Genomic DNA, 21,785 nt, shown 5'->3' with positions numbered 1-21,785 from the left:
GAGGTGGGGGACACCAGTCCCTGGTTGTGTCGGCGGGGTCTGCCAAAGGGTTGGTTCCTTGGGTCTTGCGCCGCTCCGGATTTCAGCCTGTGTGGCCTCAGCTGCAGCCACGTCTGCCTCCAAAAGGGAACAGCGAGTTTCACAGACTTCCCCTGCAAGGATCCAGTAGCCCCTTCACCTGTCTCTGGCTCTTCCTCCATTTTCCCTGAGTCTTTATGCTCACAGTACTTTTGGGGAGTGTCTCAGGGCTCAGGACCCCAGGCAGCGGCACTGTTTTTGTGAAAACTGCTGTGATTTTCTTTTTAGGGGAGTCAACGTTCCAACCAACTCTCTATCCTAATTCAGCACTCAGAGACAAAGTCAATCCAAGTCAGAATTTATTAGAGAAATCGTATTGGCGCATCTGGGGAAAACCCAAATCAGAATTCCCATGTTTCCCCCTGCTACACTAAAAGTCGCACCCAGCCCCTTACTGATGACCCGCAAGCCACACTCTCCAATCCACCTCTACTCTCAACTCCTGCCTAGTCCAGTCACCCCCCTCCAAACTCCAGCGACTCAACCTTGAGCTCTGGCGAAAGAATGTTGTTGTGGCTATCCTCCCTTCTCACTTCACTGTCATTCCCACAGTTACCCATCCTCCCTTGTGGCAGTCCCAGATCTGATTCACGATGGACCCGGGCTGACAGTAGCATCCCCAAGACCATGTGATCACAGTTTAGATGCCTGGCAACTGGTTCATATTTTCATAGTTGCAGTGTCCTGGTGTCATGTGATCCCCTTTTGTGTCCATCACCTATCATTTAAGAACTGTGTTCCTAACTTAACAATTGTGGCAAGAAAAGTTGTAAAATTTGGCAAAATTCACTGAACAAATTTTTCACTTACCAGCAGAAACTTTAAGCTCAATAACAGTTGTAAATTGAGATTTCTTGCCATTTTTAGGAAGGCACCAACAAAAATATGCAATTGCTAAAGTGGTACTGAGATCTTTTTTAAAAAATGGGAAGAACTATAATTTCCTTCCTTCAAATCATGCCCCTGCCCCAAAAGATCCACTGAATTTCCAGATCTAGCCTGGCACAAACTGAATGTAAGATTAAAGTTCTACCAAACCATTTTTTTGAATTGAACCAAGTATTTCATTTTGAACAACAAGAGTAAATTGACCTTATCTATGCCATTTAGAGTTTGACCATTTATTGCCTTTTCTATTTTCCTTTTCTTCCAGGGATTCAAGTAGGCCTTTTCTGGGTGTCATCCTTTATTATCTTCTAATTATTTTCATATGTTATTGGGCAACTGAAAATCATGGTTCTAACTTTAGCATTGTTTTATTAATTATATTTTGGTAGAATCACACTTTTATAGAAAAGGGTCCATCAATGAGCAAGAGCAACTGAAATTGATAAGTAAAAGGTGGGTTTTTAATACAGTGCCTTTTAAATAGGTTACACTGACATCAGTAATAAAAACAACTTCACTTGTGATTTTATAAAAAAGCACATCACTCAAGAGAATTGTGCTCTACTCCAAATTAATTTTATTCAAGTCTGACTGTCAGATCAGTGTATCTGCCATTCTTCAATGGAAGAAGAGAGGGGGGGAGTTGGTACAAGTAATCCTTTTTGATGTAACCTGAATATCTTAAGTCTTGTATTGAATCTGTACAACTTGCAGATGATATACAACTGGGAGACTGGAGCCAGATGTCTGGAAACTTGTCACCTCTTGGAGAGATAGCAAGAGGAGAAGGGACCATAAAAATTCCAGCTCTGAAAGAAACTTCTTGGGAAACTTTTCTAAGATACGTCCCCAGAAAGGGTGGGGGGGATTAACCTGTTGTCTCTTTGTTTGACTAAATCCACATCTGAATAAGGGGAGAGGTTCTAACCCCCTTTATCTATTACTGTATGCCTGGAAGGATCTTAGATTCTGCTTTGCCTAGTACATGGATCACTTCCTTTCAATAAATAATTCCTTTTGAAGTACCTAGCTTTCAGAAGTTCATTCTTATCGGTTGAAAGGGAAAAGTCTGGTGCTTACACTGACACAAACAAAATAGGAAGACAGATGGTAATTCCTTGTCTACTCAACAGGATCAGAAACCTTTAGTCACAGAGTTCGAGTCGTATTTTAACAACATTAAATATGACATTATGGCACACATGGAAAACAGACCAATATCTATAAACCTACTTTTAGATTGTGCTTAGTTTATGTAAAATTCATGTGATTGAACTTTAAGACCATGTTTCTAGAGAGTATTAACAATCATTGATATAATCCCCTTTTACGAATTGTCTTCTTGTTGGAATTTAATGTGCTCCATAAATATTACCTTTTCCCCAATGTTAAACTAGAGATATCATTTAGGGCTACTCTTCAATTGATATTGACCCTATCATATCCATATGCTCTTGTTGACTTCAACAAGAAACATGATTTGAAAAATGATTTTTAAAAAATACTTAACCAAATGCATAATACAAGCAATCCTCGACTTACAACAGTTCATTTAGTGACTGTTCAAACTTACACCACTGAAAAAGTGAGTTATGTTTTTCATACTTATGACCGTTGCAGCTTCCCCAGTCACACGATCAAAATTCAAATGCTTGGCAACTGACTCATATTTATGACAGTTGCACTATCCCAGGGACCTGTGATCACCTTTTGTGCCTGACAAGCAAAGTCAATGGGGAAGCCAGAATTACTCAACAACTGTGCCACTAATTTAACAACTGCAGTGATTCACTTGAGAACTGTGGCAGGAAAGATTGTAAAATGGAGCAAAATTCACTTAACAAATGTCTCGTTTAGCAACAAAAATGTTGGGCTCTATTGTGATCCTAAGTCGAGGATTACCTGTATTTTCTGAACTCCTAAGCGAACATTTTCATATACCTAGCTGAATGATTTGTTAAAAACTATAAAGAAAAATAGTATGACCCTGTAGAAAAACAAAAATTGCATTTCAATTGTAATTGTAAGGTTCAGTTGTGAGCTTCAGAATTGAATTGTAATTTTTTGGTTTTCTACAGGATCATACTTTTTCCCCTTTTTCCCTTTTTTAAAAAAAAGGGTTTTTCAAATAATTTTTGTTTCCTGAGCAGATAACTAAAAGGGGCAACAAAATTTCAGCCTAGGTGTTTCTGAGGAAATTACTGAGGTAATTATTTTGACCTCCATAGCTGGAAAGAAGCATCTTCTAAAGAATGTTCAGGTATTTGAAAGAATCAGATGACTTAACCTTTTTTTCATTTAAGGTGCTAAAATGAATGAGATAAAATTTAAGCAATACAGATCCATGCCTACAAACTTCAGTCACAAGTGGAGGTCCAAACCACCACAATACAAGTACCGTTGAAGCATCCCCATGATCGTGTGATCAAAATTCAGATGTTTGGCAAGGGGTTCATACTTATGACCATTGCTGTGCCCCAAGGTCATGTGATCATTTTTTGCAATCTCCTGATAAGGAATGAGGAAACCAGGTTCATTTAAGTATCAGCTGCAACTTATTCAACTGCAGTGATTCACTTAACAACTGTGGCAAGACAGGTTGTAAAATGAAGCAAGTCAAGGATACCTTTTCAAGTTAGAAGCTCCAGTGCACAGCAACAGCTCCTTGGCTAGGCCTTCATTTTACTCCTAAGATCTCAGGTTGGACACGCAGACCCTTCCTTGTTCCTGTGGTGGTGGGGATGTCTTAGTATTTGTCCCTCATGGTTGCAAGAACCGCTTGCATTTGGATATCCTTGCCCAGTTCGTAAAAGGCTATTGAAGTGCTCTAAAAAGAACACGAGGGCACAGTAGTTAGAATGCAGCGTTGCAGGCTAACTGCCCACTGCAAAGAGTTCGATCCTGATGGGGCTCAAGGTTAATTCAGCCTTCCATCCTTCTGAGGTCGGTAAAATGAGGACCCAGCTGTTAGGAGCAATATGCTGACATTAGCAGTATGTAAGTCTAAGTGCTATTACTGTTGATGCACAATGCAATCAAGGGGCCGTCTCTTAAAGAGCCTGACACTAACTAGCCTGGCCCAAATTCACCCTTGGGCCTCCCTCCTCCTAGTCCAGCATCCCCACCATATATTCTACAGGCTGCCTCCTTCTTTAATCCTGACCTCCAACAACTGGGGGGACCCACTTGATCAGCTCAGGCAGAGAAGCCAACTTCAAGAGAGTTCCCATTTGTTCCAGTATGGGGGAAAACCTGCCAGACTGTACCTAGCCCAGGTATTCCTGCAAAGCAATTGGCTACTGTGTGGAGAAGGTCCCTGCAGAGATTCAGGGTGGGCAATAGCATCTCTTCCACCTTCAGACCCAAGGATAGGCAAAGGGTTGATGTGCCATTTCACTGGGCAATACTGATGTTTTAAGCTTCCACTCAATCTTAAGAACTCTTCTAATCATACATCAATCAAGAGAAGCAATGTCTCTGAGGGGATGATCCAGAGGACAGCTACCTTCTCTGGGCCATCCATCTGAGGTGCTTCACTTTGATGACCTGCATTGGGAGGGTGGGATCTGATAGCCTCTAGAGAACCTTCTGAATCTAGAACATGAGTCTCCAACCTTGGCAACTTTAAGACTGAAGAATTCTGGGAGTTGAAGTCTACAAGTCTACAAGTTGCCAAGGCTGGAGACTCCTGCTCCAGAGGATCCTGGCTTACTTGTTATGCATATGGATTTCCTTCAATCTGAAAGAGAACACACTTCTTCAAGTTATTATTTATTTAATGTATGATGAGAACTTGACAGAAGAGAGGTAAACATATACATACAATGTATGTAATTATATACAAAACTTCTATGGGGTATGGCAGGGGTGTCATAACTGGATATCCAATTATGTCCTTGCTTCATGCAGATCTTCTAGGGAACCAGAGAATGCATGTTGTGGGCAATCTTGCACAATATGTTTAATAGTTTGTGTATCAATACCACCACTGCACTCTTTCCATCCCCACTAATACAGGGCAGAGGCCCTTCTTCCTGTATCACGCCCAATTCTGTTCAATTCCAACCAGACAAAGTAAGACAGGTCTAAACAAGGTGGTTCAATAGAGGGATCATTAAGGGCCAGGCAACAGTAGGTACCTTGGACCCTTCCTCTCTTTGGGAATTCTTGGGGTTAAACAGGTAGATGTTAAGTGAAAAACTGTTTTCCAAGCTGGCCTACAGGGTTTCAATCTCGTGATGGGCTGTACACTGTCCTGGTGAATAGGCAGGGCCTTCTTGTTCAGTATCCTTGACCAAAGCCTAAAGAGAGCTTGTTGTCTTCTAATGATGGTTGGTGTGATATTGCTAAGTGCTGGTAACCAGTGCACAGTGGTGAGATGCAACGTGGCAGAGATGAAACCCATTGTCTGGCAGAGTTGGAAATTGAGTGTTCGGGTGTGGATGCTGTTAAGCTACACACTGGCACAACAGTCAACTGTGGAATACACCAAAGCCAAGGCTCTTGTTTGTAGGGTGTTAGCATCAGCACACAAGATATTCCACCCAATCTATTCAGTAAAATGTCGCCACTTTTCAATTTTGCAGCTGTTTTTTTCCAGGTGTTGCCAAATCGCTTAGTCATCTGTCCAGTGTTATCCCTAGGTACTTCACATAGTTATTGCAGTTCCAGAACTTCACTGAAGGCTGCTAATTTGCGTACCTATTGCTGAGGTGGTATGTGTCTGCTTCTGTTTTTGTTAGGCTTGGTTGGGGGTGCCATTTTATAAAAACAACCATCCAATTTCTGAAGATCTTGAGAAGGGATGTCCTCTGCATCACTGAAATGGGTTCCTTGGACTGTGAGATTGATATCACTGGGATAAATAAATTTCCAAGAATGTTTCCAGCAGGACATGGATCTTCAAGTTAAAACATGCAGGGGATAGCACTGATATTGTGGCAAGTCCATTATTCAACTTATGGTATCTACTTCTACTGAAGTCTGTGAAAATTTAAAATAACCTCTTATTCAACATCTTGTCAAAGCAATGGTGTTATGACAAAGTACAGGTAGTCCTCAAGTTACAACCACAATTAATCCCAAAATTTATGTTGTTAAGTGAGACATTTGTTAAGTGAATTTTTCCCCATTTTACAACTTTTCTTGCCACAGTTGTTAAGTGAATCACTGCAGTTGATAAATTAGTAACCTGGTTGTTAAGTGAATCTGGCTTCCCCATTGACTTTGTTTGTCAGAAGATCACATGATCCTGTGACACAGAAAAGATCATAAATATGAACCAGTTGCCAAGCAACTGAATTTTAGTCACATGATCATTGGTATGCTCCAAAGGTTGTAACTATGAAAAATCACATTTTTCAGTGCTGTTGTAACTTTGAACAGTCATTAAAAGAATTATTGTAAGTTGAGGTTGAGGTTGTAAGTTTGAGGAAAAGTCCTTCTCTCCAGATAGTATTGTAGGCTGTCGAAAGGTCAAGAAAATCAGAGGCCTTTTTCATTTTCCTTTGGGATCTGTCTTCCGGATAAGGAATTAGTGCAAGGACCTGATTGATGCAACCGCATTGGGACGAAATCCAGCTTGTTCTACCTGGATTTACAGATTCTACTGCTATGGCTATTCTGTTTAGCATAGGTCTTTCTAAAAGTTTGTAGGTGACAGAGAGAAGAGCAATGGTCTGTAACTTTGGGGAAGATTTGGATCCTTCCCTGGTTCAAAACTGAAACAATTTTGATCTTCTTGTATATAGGAGGAAGCCATGCTGAGTATAGCAGGGAACTAAAAAAGGGAGCAAGCCAACATTTAATTGATGATCCACAGTTCTTCAGTAGTTCTGGGTAACGGTAAAGGTTTCCCCCGTCGTGTCTGCTTCTAGGGGGTGATGCTCATCTGTTTCTTAGCCGAGGAAGCCAGCATTGTTTGCAGACACTTCCTTGGTCGTGTGACCAGTATGGCTATATGTGTTGTGGTTTGCCGGCAGCAGGTGCGGACGCCTGAGGTCTCGGAGAGCGAGGACTCAGATGAGGGGCCTGCGTGGGATGCAGGGATGGGGCCAGGACCATCAGGGAGTGGAGTGCTGACTTTGGAGATTGTGGAGGCTGGCAGCAGTGAGAAAGAGGACCCCGAGGAGCCTGTGCCCAGTGTGCATGCATGCGGGGCTGCTTAAAGGAAAGAGCAGCTGCAGCAGCACGGGTGACTCAGGAGTAAGCCTGCAAGATAATGGTCCCTCCCATAAGAAATAAAAGCCAGCTGAGAAACCAGAGTTCTTTGCAGGAAGCAAAGAAGTTTTTGCACTCAAGCCTTGTGGACATTCTGAATATCTTGGTTGGTGTTTGGAGACCCTTTGTGTTTGAAATCTTTCTTAGTAACTTTATCTAGTGTTCTTGGCAGCCTCGCACCACCTTGGCAAGGCTCGTTCTTATCAGAGATAATTAATTTGAAACAGCCTTTTAACTGTGAAGGAACAGAATTTGTAAAGAATCATTAAAAGGTTTTTCTGTTACCTCTGTTTCATGTTTGTTTCCTTGGAACAAGGTTTGGGTCAGAACAATATGCCAAAGGTGCACAAAACACTGTTACTTTCCCATCAAAGTGGAATCTATTTATGGACTTGCACTTGCATGCTTTTGAAGTTCTGGATGGGCAGGAGCTGGAGCAAGGAATGGGAGCTCACCCCATCACGAGGTGCTTGGGTCTCAAACCCAGGCTGTAAACTTAGCTTCGTTAACCGTTGAGCTATCGCAGCCTCTTTAGTTATACCAAAGCACAAAACTAAGTAAACATTACACATCCTGACATCTGTATGAAAAGACTCTTCAGCATTGGAGACTGAATGGAAAAGTAGAGTCTCAGTACAAAAATATTGTCCTGATAAAAAAATAAACAGGTCATGGAAACAATGGGCCTTTGATCAGTTGAATAAAAAGGGGGCTTGAGGTCCAATTGCTACTTGAGCATGTGCTGTTAAAGAGGAGACAAGCCACCCATTGTGTTCTCTGCACAAATGTCCTTTGCCATCCGGATGGCATAGCCCCTGTGGGTGTGCAAGGTCCAAAGGTTGCACCGTTTGCTCTTCATGTCTCCACCAAAAGCAGCCCCTTCCCAGATTTGCTGAAAACCAGCATCACTCAACCGACTGCACATGGGTGCTGACACGTTAAACAGAACAACAGCTTAAGTCACACTCAGGTTTCACATGCCAACAAACGTAGATCATCTGGACGGGTCTACCACAAAAGGAGAAAAAGGTCTTCCGGTTTGGGGCGGGGGTGGCTGGGCAAGACGGTTCTGTGACGTTTTCATTCATCTTGCTTCCTCTTGGGTTTCTTAGGATTACGTGACCGGCTTTTGGCTTTGCAGAGAGGACAGATGGGGGCGTTCCGGTGGATCTGTTGGTGGCAGGAGAGACAAGCCTAGGGAGAAGAACAAAGTTGATCTGTTAGGATTGGGAAGGTAGGAGAGACGGTGACCCTCTTGGCCTGGACTGGTCTTTCCCAACAGGACTATAGGAACCAGAATTCCTAGACAGGACTCTCCAAACTTGGCAACTTTAAGACTTGTAGACTTCAAGTCCCAGAATTCCCCAGCCACCACAGTTGGCTGAGGAATTCTAGGACAAAGTCCACAAGCCTTAAAGTTACCAAGTTTAGAGACCCTGTCAGTGGGATGCAGTGATGCTCAGCTTGGGAAGATTGACCCAGACTGAGGTCATACAAATCACCGGGTGATGGTTTGCTTAAGCAGAATTTACAGACCAAACCATTAATGTGGAGTCCTTGGTGCTCTCTGAGCTTGTTTGGTTGTATACATTTCATTACCCAACTAGGTAACATCATCAGTGAGAGTGGGATTTGCTTTTTTATACAGTAGTTTGCCCTGCCCACATTGGTGGGGGTGTTTTTTCCTTGGAAATTCCTTGGTTAGGGTAGTACTTAATTAAAGAACTATCTAATTTAGGGAATTGGTTGATTAGGAAACTTTAACTGTGGAGTCTGGTTGCAGAAGTTTCATTACCCAACTAGGTAACATCATCAGTGCTAATGAGGGTGAGGTTTGCTCCATGCATAGCAGCACAATTGTTTGAGTTCAGGCCACATATTCTTTATTGATGGCCTTTGAGTAAAGAGAGAACGATGGAGCCTACAGGGGAAATTTCCCATCCCAGTTTATACTGCATTCATTTTAGTGGAATTTGTTTGAATGATCTAAAATATTTCTTCCCAGATTGTTCACCACCTGGACTGAATTGCTGTTTATAAGATAAGCTGGCTCGCCTTCTGTCTTTTGATCATATATAGCTCTCTTCGCTTCCCCTCCCCTCTCTCTCCTCCCTTCTCTGGACTACATCTCCCCACAATCTGTCTACGAAAAACGTTCCTGTATCACGGTTCCTGAATTCAGAGGTACGACCATTAGGAAAACTATGACAAATACAAGATCACAGAGAATAGGAAAGAAACACAGAACATTCATGATCCAAGAGGGAGAAACTCATTGTCTATTGCTCCACTGTCTGCTGCTCCAGAGTTCTGGACCAAGTCTTAGAACCTGAAGTTTCCTGAAGGAAAGTAAAAGGTTGCTCTAGCTGAAATGGCTGGTTGCAGTCTCAGATCTGGGGGTGCCTCTCACCATGTCTAGTTTTAGTTGTTAAACTGAATCATCTATACTGGTGTTTTTTCAACGGAGGCTACTGAGTGGTGGGACTCAAATTTTTTAACAACCGGGTCTGTGGGCGTGGCTAGGTGGACGTGGCCATGTGAATGGATGGGCGTGGCTTCTTTTTTTTGACAGCACCCCTCTCCCCCAAGTTTTTTTTTTGTGTCTCCTGGGCCCCAGGGAAGCCTCAGGGGGGGCAGCTTTGCTCCCAGAAGGCTTCCCTGGGGCCCAGGAAGGCAAAAAATAGAGCCCGGTGCTGTGCCTCCCCGCTCTGTCTTGGGCCTCAGGGAAGCCTCCTGGGTGAAGCAGTAAGATAGCAAGGGGGATCCTTGCACAGCTGATCATCGGAACAGCTGATGGTTGAGAGAGGGAAAAAGAGAAATACCTGAAGGAGTGACTGGGAGGGGGAGAATGCAGTCAGCGATGTCGGGCGTGCACGCGATGTTGCACATGCGCAATAAGGACTGACTGGGAGGGGAGGGGCGGGCGGAGAGGGGCGGGGCCAAACCAGGGGCACGATTTGCCGGTTGTCCGAACTGCACAGAATCGTAACAACCAGTTCTATAGTCCTGGTCCGAACCGGGAGAATCCCACCTCTGGGGCTAGTCAAAGTAGTATGGACCATGCTAGCCAGAGAATTCTGGAAGTTGAAGTCCAGAAATCCTCAAGTGGCCAAGACTGAAAAACAGTGATCTGTACACAAAAACTTTTAACTACTGAATTTGTTCCTATTTACCTTCATAGGAGGTGGCTGTTGTCTGAAAGTGGCTGTCTGCCTTGTATCCTGTTTCCGGGCCACCTGCAGCTGTTGAGCAGCCGCTGCCGCTGCAGCCAAGGATTCCGGGATTGGAGGTTCCTGGGGCTCCGTCTGCCATTCGGCTTTCTGCTTTTCAAAGTAACTAGACAGATCATAAAGCCAAAAACAAAAAAACAAAAAACAACAAAAAAAACCCCAATTAGGTCTTGAAAGATTCAGAAACCAAACGGTTCTTTCATTTCACTTTTGTTTTTGGAGAGCAAATGGTATAAGCTATCTCCAGGATATTCTAGTTTTCTCCCTGGAGCATCCTGCCTCCCTCTGTGAAATATGGAGGAAAGATGGGGGGTTGGGGGTATAATTACAGAAGTTGATGTGAATCACCCACAACAGCTAAATCCATTTCTTGGTCTCAATAAAGGAGAATCTTTTAGCTCAGGGTTGAAATGAGGGGTCCTTAGTGCTCTCTGAGCTTGGTTGTTTTCTTGCAGATATTTCATTACCCAAGTAGGTAACACTGTCAGTTGGAGAAGGATGATGATGACTGAGGGGTCCTTGGCTGCTTTTCTTGCAGACCCAGATAATATCATCGGTGTGCTACAGTCCAGCATTGATTTTACCTCGTTTGGTAATGAAACCTCTGCAAGAGAAGCACCAAGGAGCTCTCATTTCAACAATGAGCTACAAGCACTCTTCTTTATCGGTACTCCCAATAGACTCTTTCATGCATCCATGGTCCTCTTCACCTTCCCCTCTGTACTTCTACTAGACCTAGAAATGGACTTTAGAACATTATGGTCAGTGTCTTCGCAACTTACTCAAGAGAAAGTTTTTCTTCCTCTTCGCACAAATCAGGCAATCTTTGCAAACCCAAAGTCATTCTCAGAGCATCCACATGTTCTTTGAGAGGCTTGTATTCCTCATGCAGACGTCGTGTTGATTCCAGGAGCTTGTTCAGGTCATTCTCGGACTGTTTGATTGTGTTCTCCATCTGGAAGAGAAGCAGGAAATCCAGTCTTTGAGCAGATCTCTCCCTCGTACCTTAATGGCTAGTCCCCATCCTCCAACCTGAGGTCATTGAGGGTGATCATGGTGGCCTCCCTTGGGGGTGGGATTCAAATTTTTTAACAACCGGTTCTGTGGGCGTGGCTTAATTGGTGGGTGTGGCTTGGTGGTCATGTGACTGAGTGGACATGCCTTGGTGGTCATGTTATTGGCTGGGCGTGGCCAACTCAATATCACTCACATCGAGGCATGTATCTCCTTGCCTGGCCTTTCATGATTGTGGGGATGCTGTAATAGTCGTAAGTGTGAAAAATAGTCATAGGTCACTTTTTTCAATGCCATTGAAACTTTGAATGGTCACTCCACACAAGCAAAGTACCAGCAAAGGAGGGAAAAATAACTCCAGAGAAGTTACTGAGACAGGAAGTCTAGTCCTACCAAGAAGGGTTAAGGGAGAGGCAGTTTCTGTAAGCAACACCAGAATGTTTCCTTCCTGCCTTCCTTGACAGGATTAGGCCAATAATTTCTTCTAACAACTGGTTCTCCGAACTGCTTAGAATGTTAACAACCGGTTCTAGCGAATAGGTGCGAACTGGTAGAATCCCACCCTTGGCCTCCCTCTAATGCTAGGCTTTTTTTCTCATGTAAAATGTTCCAGACAGCAGAAAAATATTGAAGAGGATATCTTATTGGGTACAGAACACAGAAAAAGGAGGATGTGGCTGAAAAACACACACACACACACACCCCGCCCAGCTTAGTGTGCTTTAGAACAGCAACCTCCAGAGTTTTCAGTCAGCTACAGTAAATTGGCAGGAAACTCTGGAAAACACAGAAGGGTCACCTTGAGAATATAGGTGTCCTCAACTTACAACAGTTCATTTAGTGGCCAAAGTCACAATGGCACTGAAAAAAGTGACTTGTGTTTCACACATACAATTGTTGCAGCATCCCCATGGTCCCATGACCCAGGAGCTGTGGTGGTACAGTGGTTAGCATGGAGTATTGCAGGCTAACCCTGCCCTCAACCAGGAGTTCAATCCTGACCAGCTCAAGGTTGACTCAGCCTTCCATCCTTCCGAGGTCACTAAAATGAGGAATTCAGAATTCAGACACTTGGCAACTGGTTCCTATTTATGACCGCTCAGTGTCCAGAGGTCACGTGATCCCCCTTTGCGATCTTCTGACAAGCAAAACCAATAGGGAAGCCAGAGGCACTTAAACTGTATTACTAACTTAAGTGCTGCAGTGATTCACCTAACAACCGTGGCAAGAAAGGTCATAAAACGGAGCAAAATTCACTCACTCAATTAACACTAGAAATTTTGGGCTAAGCTGTGGTTGTAAATTGACAACTATCTGTATAGAAATTGATAGCAGCCAGACAGGGCTTTACCTCCTCAAGCCTTTTCCTCTTTGCCCCCTCAAGGTCTCCCGTGACTGTATCTCTTCCCATCCCTCCACTTACAACATTGATGTCAGCATGGATGAGTCTCAGTTCCTCCACATGGGCCATCTTTTCTTGCAGCAAGAGATCCATCTCCTGCTTGTACTCCTTCAGGTGTCTCTCCTCGGATTCCAGAGCCTCAAATTCTGCCTTCAAGCGAGCTTTGATCTTTTCCATTTGCAGAGTTTTATTTCTGGGGGCGGGAAGTGGGGGGAGAGAAATGGAGAAGACAGAGAAGCTGGGTGACATTTTCAGGGTCGCCAGAAGGTACTTGACTGTATCTCACTGCAGACGGAGAGTCTGGCAATGAGAGAGAAAGAGAAGCTTAGCTTTACAAACCACCAGGTCTTCAGGGTGTAGTTCTGACATCAGGATGGTAATTGTGATGATGGAGTAAAGCTCTACATATTTGCAACCTACCATGTTGACTGTCTATGGAGATTCTCAGTCACCCAGGTCATGGTGGTCCCAAAGGTTCTTTTTTCCAAAAGGCAACTGGACTTTGTTGGTTTTTGTCATGCCTCCAGAGGACCATGAGCAGGAGCTGAAGCTGATGGAAATCAAGGGGGCGGCTTTGTTGGCGTTGTAGGAATGTGGGGAAGGGCAGTCCGAGGCCCCTCAGGATTGGGTCGGCTTGTCAGAGAAGCAGCCAGGTTGAATCCTGCTTCTCTCTGCTGCCTGGGAGCTGTTTCCTGATGGGAGGGGGGCTTGCAAGCTTTTTGCGGTGCTGGGAAAGACTCTCTTGCTCTCCCAGCTGGAGCAGCAAGTGAGAAAAGTAGCCGCTGACCTGGCCAGAGCCTACACAAGCCTCTCCATGTGTTCCTTGGTGGAAGGCAAGTGGTGGGAGAAAGGCGACCGGCGGTGGTGGCGGCAAAAGGCAACTGGTGGGGGGAAAGGCGACCGGCAGTGGCAGATAGGCGACTGGGCTTGTAGAGCCTCACTCACCCTGGGAGATCAGGCAGGGCTGCAGCGGAAGGCAGGCAGCAATGGCTGGCCTGGCAAGCACGCAAAAGCAGGCTACAGGCAGCGATGTTGCGCATGCATGATAAGGACTGTGTCAGAATTCCGGCAGTTACTCCAATTAAATCATGAGCCTCGAGCCACACTCTCAAAACTAAAAAAGATTTATTTGAAGTTAACATTCTACGTCTGGCATTAACCTGGGTGTAGCCAACTCTGAGATACGTAATTCACTGTCACCCTTGATCCTGCTCCCCCCCCCCTCTGGGTGTATCATCCAACGAAACACATCCATAGCCAAGAGTCATCAATCATGCTCCCCAGTTAGATTTTTTCACGGCAGAAGTTTCAGCCATCTAATCAGTCTCTGAAGAAAATATGAATGGAATATACTTTCGATTCCACACTGTTGCCTGCTCTTTGAAACTGTCCCCCTTCTTTCTGTTGTCAACTATAAAACGTGTATACAAAATGTTTTATGAGTTGACATTTGGCTCCCCTCACTTCTTGAAGGTGACCTGTACAACACACACAAAATCAATTTGATTGCAGATATGGAAGCTTATGGTCATGAAACTCCCCCAGGCTTGGTTGGATTTTCTGCATGGAACCTTGCTACAAGGCCATCGGCTTGGACGTTCCTACCCTTTACCCATGATAAGGGGTAGCCTTTCCACTTGATTAAATATTGGCGTTGTCTCCTCTACCACCTCAAATTGAGGATTCACTGCATCTCATAATGGGCTTGGCCTCCTATGATGGGATCTGGCGGGTCTCGAGATAGGGGCTTAGTGTTGATCCAACCATGGGTTTTAATAGGCTACTATGGAATAGTAGGTGTAGTTTCCCTAACAATCGGGGCAACTTCAATTGCACTGTGACTGGGTTGATGATCTTTACTATGGGGAATGGTCCCATGAACTTTGGCCCCAGTTTCTTGCTAGGGAGTCTTAACCTCAGATATTTGGTGGAGAGATAGACCTTCTCCCCCAACTGGAATTGTCATTGCGGGGCTCGGTGTCTGTCTGCCTGTCTCTTATAGGTTTGTGCCGCTTTTGCCAGTACTTTTTTGACATTCTCCCAAGTTGCTTTCGGTGTTGACATCCAATCGGTCGGGCTGACTAAAGAGAGGGGAGTCCCTTGGATACTCAGGCATTGGGACGAAGTCCATGCCGCTCACTACCTTGAAGGGGGTTAGTCCTGTGCTACTGTGAACAGCATTATTGCACCCGACCTCCATGAAAGGCAGGAGGTCCACCCAATTGGACTGCAGATAATTCACATAGCACCTCAGATACCGCTCTACCATGACATTGAATTATGTATCTCAGAGTTGTCTACCTGTCAGGATTCCAGTAGTTACTGCAATTAAATCATGAGCCTCGAGCCACACTTCCAAAACTAGAAAAGATTTATTTGAAGTTAACATTCTGTGTCCTGGGCAGGGAGCGGAGAAGCAGGCGGAGGGGGGTGGGGCCAGCCAGAGGCCCGATTTACCGGTTCTCCAAACTATGGAGAATTGTAATAACTGGTTCTATTGAACCGGTCCGAAGCAGTAGAATTCCACCCCTGCAGATGACCCTGGGACACCACAACTATCATAAATGTGAGTCAGTTGCCAAGTGTTCAAATTCTGATCATATGATTACGGGGATGCTACAATGATTGTAAGTGTGAAAAATGGACATAAATCAATGCCATTGCAATGCAATGCCATCGTAACTTTGAATGGTCACTAAATGAGCTGTTGTAAGTCACTGATTACCCGTAATAGGACTCATTTACCCGCATCTTGTGCATCTGTGCTTTGAGAGGTTTCCCCTCAGATACTGACCCAAACAGAACGCACCAAAGGTTCTCTTTCCCTTTGCAAACTGTTCACAAGATCCATGCCTACAAACTTCAGTCACAAATGGAGGGCCAAACCACAACAATACGGGTAGTCCTTGACTTACAACAGTTTATTTAGTGACTACTTCAAGTTACAATGGCACTGAAAAAAGTGACAATCTTTCACACTTTCGACCATTGCAGCATCTCCATGGGCACATTATCAAAATTCAGATGCTTGACAACTGGCTCATATTTATGGCAGTTGCAGTGTCCCGGGGTCACGTGATCACTTTTTGTGTCCTTCTGATAAGCAGTCAATGGGGAAGCCAGATTCACTTAATAGCCGTGTTGTTAATTTCACAACTGTAGTGATTCACTTAACAACTATGGCAGGAAAAGTCATAAAACGAGGCAAAACTCATTTAACAAATGTCTCTCTTACCAATAGAAATTTTGGGCTCCATTGTGGTCATATGTTGAGGACTACCTGCACAACCTCCTTATCAAGCTCCAAATGTCCCAAAGTCTCCTTCCACAATTCCAATGGTTTCTTCAACAACTTTGGAGTGGATCTGTTCCCTGCCTGTTTTCCCCAGCGGCTCTTTGCCAGGGGCGTTAAGCTCCACACCCTCCCTACTCCATTCACAAACAAGCCCCCTTATCTATGAAGATTCTCAGTCATCCAGGTCAAAGACAACTGGACTTTCTTGTTTGGCTAGAAGATGTTTCGCCTGTCATTCAAGAAGCTTCTTCCATTCTGACCGAATGGTGGAGAATGGAAGGATTTATAGCGTCACGAACGAGAAGCAAAACATTTCAAAGAAAACAAGAAAGTCCAGTTGCCTCTTGAAAAAACACTTTGGGGACCCAGCTCCCTTGATTAGCTTGAACCAGGTTAGCTCCGCATCTCTGGAAGATCTTCAAGGTTGCTTACAACCCTTTGGTTGTATGAAACCCAGCCGGGGCATTTCGCTCAATGGGTTGCGAGTCCCCCCAAAACCGGATTCTTCTGAGAAAAGAGAATTTGCAGCTGACAGTGTTTTGTGCAAAATCAGCCGGCGGTATACTGCTGGGGAAGGAGGAAGAAGAGACCCTCGGCTGGCTGGAAGAACTCCCCCGCCCCGCCCCATTGGTCCCTTTTCTTGCATCAACAGGCCCCCGTGAAAATGGGACCAAAGGGAGGGGACGAAGCGATGCATCTTTATGCAACCCCTTCTCTGCACCCCCTTACCTGATCTCTTTGATGCTTTCGAGTTTGCACATGATCTCCTGCTCATCAGCCATTCTGCTGCGCTCACAATGCAGCCGTGGAAGATGCAAAACCCCGACGGGGAAAACGGAGCAAGGAGGGAAGGGGGAGATGCCAAGACAATAGACCCCGATGCACCGCCCGCGCCGGGCTCCTGGGCGCGGACTGCAGTTGCGGAGAGCAAAACCTCTCGGGACTTGCAGTTCCAGCCCCTGTAGCCGGCCAGGCTCCCGCGGGTCGCGGGACTACATGCCCCACCATGCAAAGCGCGCAGCTCCTGCCAGCTGTCTTCCGGCAACTGTTTCTTTTCTTTTTTTCATTGCATCTGTCCTGTTTCATTTTGCATTTGTGCAGGTGAGCGTGGCAGGTCGTTACAGGAGGGAAAGAGGCTTTCCCCCAAACAATGTTAGAGGCGAAGGAGAGAGAAGAAAATTAGCATGCCGACCTCCTCTGCTTTTGCAAATGTAAATGAGCAAATATAACACAGTGTCTCTCAATCTTGGCAACATTGTAGAATTCATGAGTGGCTGGGGACTTTTGAGAGTTGAAGTCCACACATCTTGTCAAGATTCACTTAAAGGTTCTTTTCCCCAAAAACCAACTGGACTTTCTTGGTTTTTCTTTGGAAACACATCCAAGAAGCTTCTTCAGTTCTAACTGACTGGCGGGGAATGAAAGGATTTGTATTCTTTGTAGTCATCTCTGCCAACCTGAGTGCTAACAATCAGATGACTGTAAAGAATATTAATCCTCCCTTTCCCCCAGTTAGAACTGAAGAAGCTTCTTGGATGAGAAGGAAAAAGTTTTCAAAGAAAACCAAGAAAGTCCAGTTGCCTTGAACCTTTGACACAACCATGACCTGCATGCTTGAGAAACTCCACAGACATTGCCAAAATTGGGTAACGCTAATGTAACTGAAAGAATAGTCCTTTAGATTTAATGGGAAAACAATTCAAGCTATTTGTAAAATAATAAATCCATACTGAGAGCAAATCAGCGAGAACTGAGTTGCTACCAAGCACAAGGAAACTATGGAATAAGTTTTAGCTGATTTGCTTTCAGTAAGAATTTATTATTTACAGACACCCATGGAATTACTTTCTTATAAGATTTGGGGGTTCCAGTAACAGTGCTATGGTGGCGATCCTACTAAAAGGGAGATAATGAAGTTAATGCGGTAATTTGGATTTTTCACTTGGGGAAGCTGAACAATTTAAAATGCTCCCCGAGGAAAAAACAACTCTGGGATCTTTATTTTATGTAATAAAATGGGAGAAGGTTGTGATTGAATAGATGACATAAAGGAATCCTTCATGTTCATAGGGTTGTGGTTTGATTTTGGCGGTAGTTCACCCCCCTTTTCCAAGTATGGCAATAACCTGCAATGTTGACTGCTCAGTGTAATATAATTCAACATCAGATTACAAATTCCATACTCCAAGCTAGCATGGTCAAACTGTGCTATTCAAGAATGGTACAATCTATCATCCAGGACGCTGCAGAATCTTAAGAGTAGTCCGATCCCTTGGGGAAAAAAAAGACTGTTACTAAGTTGATAGACCAAGCCATTGCAGAATTTTTGACACCAATGAATGGACAGAAAAAAGCTTTCTGTCACCCAATGATTAACTGATGGGCAAATAACCATCTCCAGAATGACAGGGAAAGTGCCATTAATGTCAGTTTGCGAGACTCCCTGGTTTCTGTCGTGGGTTAAGCAGAAATTGAATGAGTTTCAAGCTGTATGTTTGGAGAACTGCAAAAAGGTTGGGTAGAATATGTGCAAGCTGTGAGTGGCAGAAGGAGATGAATTATGTTTACTTTCTGCAATAGCAATAGTTTTTCATCAGTACAGGTAGTCCTCAACTTATGACCACAACTGAGCCCAAAATTTCTCTTGCCAAGCAAAATGGGAATTTTTGGCCCCGTTTTACAATCTTTCTTGTTACAGTTGTTAAGTGAATCACCACAGTTGTTGAGTTAGTAATGTGGTTATTAAGTGATAACCATCCACTTTGCTTGTCAGAAGGCCGCAAAAGGGGATCACATGACCCCGGGAGACTGTGACTGTCATAAATACAAGGCGGTTGCTAAGCATTTGAATTTTGAACACGTGATCACAGGGATGCTGTTATGGTAGCATGAAAAACGGTAATGTCACTGTTTTCAGTGCTGATGTAACTTCAAATGATCACTAAATGAATGGTTGTTAAGTCGAGGACTCTCTGTATTTTTGAGAAAATAAAAAACCATCATGGGGAATAAGATTTATTAGTATATATGTTGTGGTTTCAATTTCTGCTTTTCAGTGGTGAATGGATGAAGGAGAATCAGATGCTGTTGGCTTGAATGTTCTTTAAACTGATCTTGACACCACCACTTTAATTCGTCAATCCCAGTAAGATAGTTAGTCTGTTGTTTTTCTAAAGACCAACCATTTGCAACATAAATAATCCAAACAGTTCTTTGCTGGAATACAGCAAAATATAGATAAGGGATTTCTGGCCACAGAGGAAGCAAGTGCTGCCTCAAATCCCATCATGTCATCAATTCAATGATGCAAAACATCATATGTGCAGTGAAGACATTTATTTATTTTTATTTATTTGATTTGATTTGTCAATCGCTTACAAGATAATAGGTATAAGTATATACATAGTTATGAATACTTGAAATGGGTACATATAAAAAAAATAAAAAACAATAGGACAGGGTAGACATGGTGCTTGAGAAGTCTTTGTGGTTTCTACCTCACCTATTCAAACATACACGTTACAAAACAATGCAAAGTATTAAAGAACTGACTCTCATGAAGGCAGTTCACAAAACATCCAATTCAATTTATGGTTTCAGGGGCAATCAGTGCAAACCAAGATACGAATATTGTGAACTGATATTGCCATGATATCCCCTTAATATAGCGTTCTATAGTTTTTCCCCCCTTCCATACAATAGGGTTTGATTCTTAGAGATGGCTTGGAAAAGTCCCTGCATATTTTTTATCAAGGTTTTTCAGAAGGGGTTTGCCATTGTCTCCTTCTTAGGGCTGAGAGAGAGTGACTAGCTAAGGTCACAACACTGGTCTTGTGCCTAAGGTAGGACTAGAATTCACAGTCTCCTGGTTTCTAGCCTAGTGCCTTAAACACTATACCAAACTGATTCTCTGTAGCAGATTACATGCAATCAATAAATTTACCTCATTTTTCTAGTAATAGGAATCTTTTCTCTGTTCTCTTCATTATTATTATCTTTTGTTCTTTTGCCTCATCTAATGGCAGTGTTGGTATTTATTTCCCAGGGTTTTCTTTTAATTGTTCAAGAGCTGTCCCATCTGTGCAGTTTGTAAAATATAACAAGACGTACACAACAAGTTTAAAGTAGTCCGTGATTAATCTTGAATGAATTATTCGTGGCTGCTGATTAATCTGTTTTGAATCTGCTTCCCTGGCAATTTTCAGTCACATAAAACATTTGAATAGATAACTCTATTGTATAAAAATGCGCAGGATAATAAATGGATCATTAATCTTGATGTGTGGCTGGTTGTTAGGTTCTGTTGCGTAGCATAGGGGCTCCCTCAGAGGTGGTATTCAGCAGGTTCTGACCAGTTCGGGAGAACCGGTAGCGGAAATTTTGAGTAGTTCGGAGAACCGGCAAATCCCACCTCTGACTGGAGATTTTACAGTATCCTTCCCCTGCCACGCCCACCAAGCCACGGCCACAGAACCGGTAGTAAACAAGTGTGAATCCCACCACTGGGCTCCCTTCTCTTATGAGGCTGAGATTCAATCTTCAATGTGGTGATTCTCACATTTGACCGTTTGCGGACCTGCTTTACCAGATTTCCAGTGTATTTTGTATTTCAGATCATTTGTGCGTTTATAATAATAAACAAATGTAAAACAAAAAGGCAAATGTACCAAACCTTTGTTTGGTTAGTGACTAACCCCTCCCCACCCATGCACACCCACCCAGCCACACCACAGCAGCCAGGGGGTCAAGAGAAGGAGGAGGAGGGTCGCCTGAAGAGAAGCCTCTGCCACGGCTGATCGTTTCTCAGCCAGCTCAGATTTCTTGCTCACACAAACACACACGCACACGCACACAAACACGCACACAGACAGAGTCATAGAGGGGGGTGGGGAGACCAGCTGACGGGCGAGTGCTTTCTCTGAGCCTGACCCCCGGGGGTGGGAGGGCAAGGTTTGGCGGGGCCAGCCCCCTTCTTCTGCTGCCCTGAGCTTCTTAAAGCCGTGGCTGGGCACTGTGGGCCTGTTGCAATTTCTGACATCCCCTCCTCCCGGATCCCATTCCCACCCTGCCAGCCCTCGTATTAGTGAGGCTGGCATCGGTTGTGAGGCATGCCCAGCACCAACAAGGGCCGGAAAGTACGCCCAGCACCAACAAGCAGCAAGAGTGAGGCGCCGGAGAATCAATCCCAGCCACTTCTCCATCCCCCGCCATCACCATTACCTTCTCAGGCCAGGCAAGGGAGGGCAGGGGGTGGGGCCAGCCAGTGATGGGACAGGGAGCTACAGCAGAGGGTCCAAAGAGCCACATGCAGCTCCAGTGCCACGGGTTGCCAACACCCGGGTTAGTCTCTGTAATCAATACAGAGGCTCCTTGACTTATGCTCATAATGGAAACTACCTATGATGGTCATAAAGCAGGTCACCCAGGTGACCAACCTGATTTTACAACCTTTTTTTGCAGCAGTTGTAATGCACGTGCAGTGGTTATTAAGTGAATTCACCGTTCGCTATGTTTTGCTGAAAACTGAAGGTACAAATTTCAACAAAAATATAAATCTGTCATGTGGGAAGCTGCAAACAGCTTTAAATTCTGGCTGGATGCTATGACTGCAGGGGGGTTTGTTGTAACTTCAAATGGTCATAGTGACAGATTCATAAGT

At 44.2% G+C, this 21,785-nt stretch overlaps 1 protein-coding gene across 1 annotated transcript; it reads right to left on the bottom strand.

Annotated features, from left to right (window-relative positions):
• Nucleotides 1-4,725: 4,725 nt before the first annotated feature.
• On the bottom strand, nt 4,726-17,108 carry ZC4H2 (zinc finger C4H2-type containing). The gene is made up of 5 exons (XM_026703134.2): nt 16,856-17,108; nt 12,853-13,024; nt 11,198-11,370; nt 10,359-10,521; nt 4,726-8,379 (listed from the first exon to the last, which is right to left on the bottom strand). The coding sequence occupies exons 1-5, from the start codon at nt 16,906-16,908 to the stop codon at nt 8,266-8,268; spliced, it is 675 nt and encodes a 224-aa protein (XP_026558919.1). The 5' UTR covers nt 16,909-17,108; the 3' UTR covers nt 4,726-8,265.
• Between the last annotated feature and the right edge of the window lie 4,677 nt (nt 17,109-21,785).

Source organism: Pseudonaja textilis, chromosome 12 (assembly GCF_049901715.1).
Source record: "Pseudonaja textilis isolate UNSWEBS1 chromosome 12, rPseTex1.2, whole genome shotgun sequence".
NCBI classification, from domain to species: Eukaryota; Metazoa; Chordata; class Lepidosauria; order Squamata; family Elapidae; genus Pseudonaja; species Pseudonaja textilis.
The sequence above is the reverse complement of the archived record's forward strand: the minus strand, read 5'-3'. Positions and strand labels throughout refer to the sequence as shown.

Bases quoted from the DNA above. Each gene is read 5' to 3' on its own strand.
- ZC4H2 (XM_026703134.2), bottom strand. From the start codon at position 16,908: ATGGCTGATGAGCAGGAGATCATGTGCAAACTCGAAAGCATCAAAGAG. The intron at 11,371-12,852 runs GTAAGTGGAGGG...CTTCTCTTCCAG, and splicing joins TCCATGCTGACATCAATGTT to ATGGAGAACACAATCAAACA. The intron at 8,380-10,358 runs GTAAATAGGAAC...TCTTCTCCCTAG, and splicing joins AACAGCCACCTCCTATGAAG to GCTTGTCTCTCCTGCCACCA.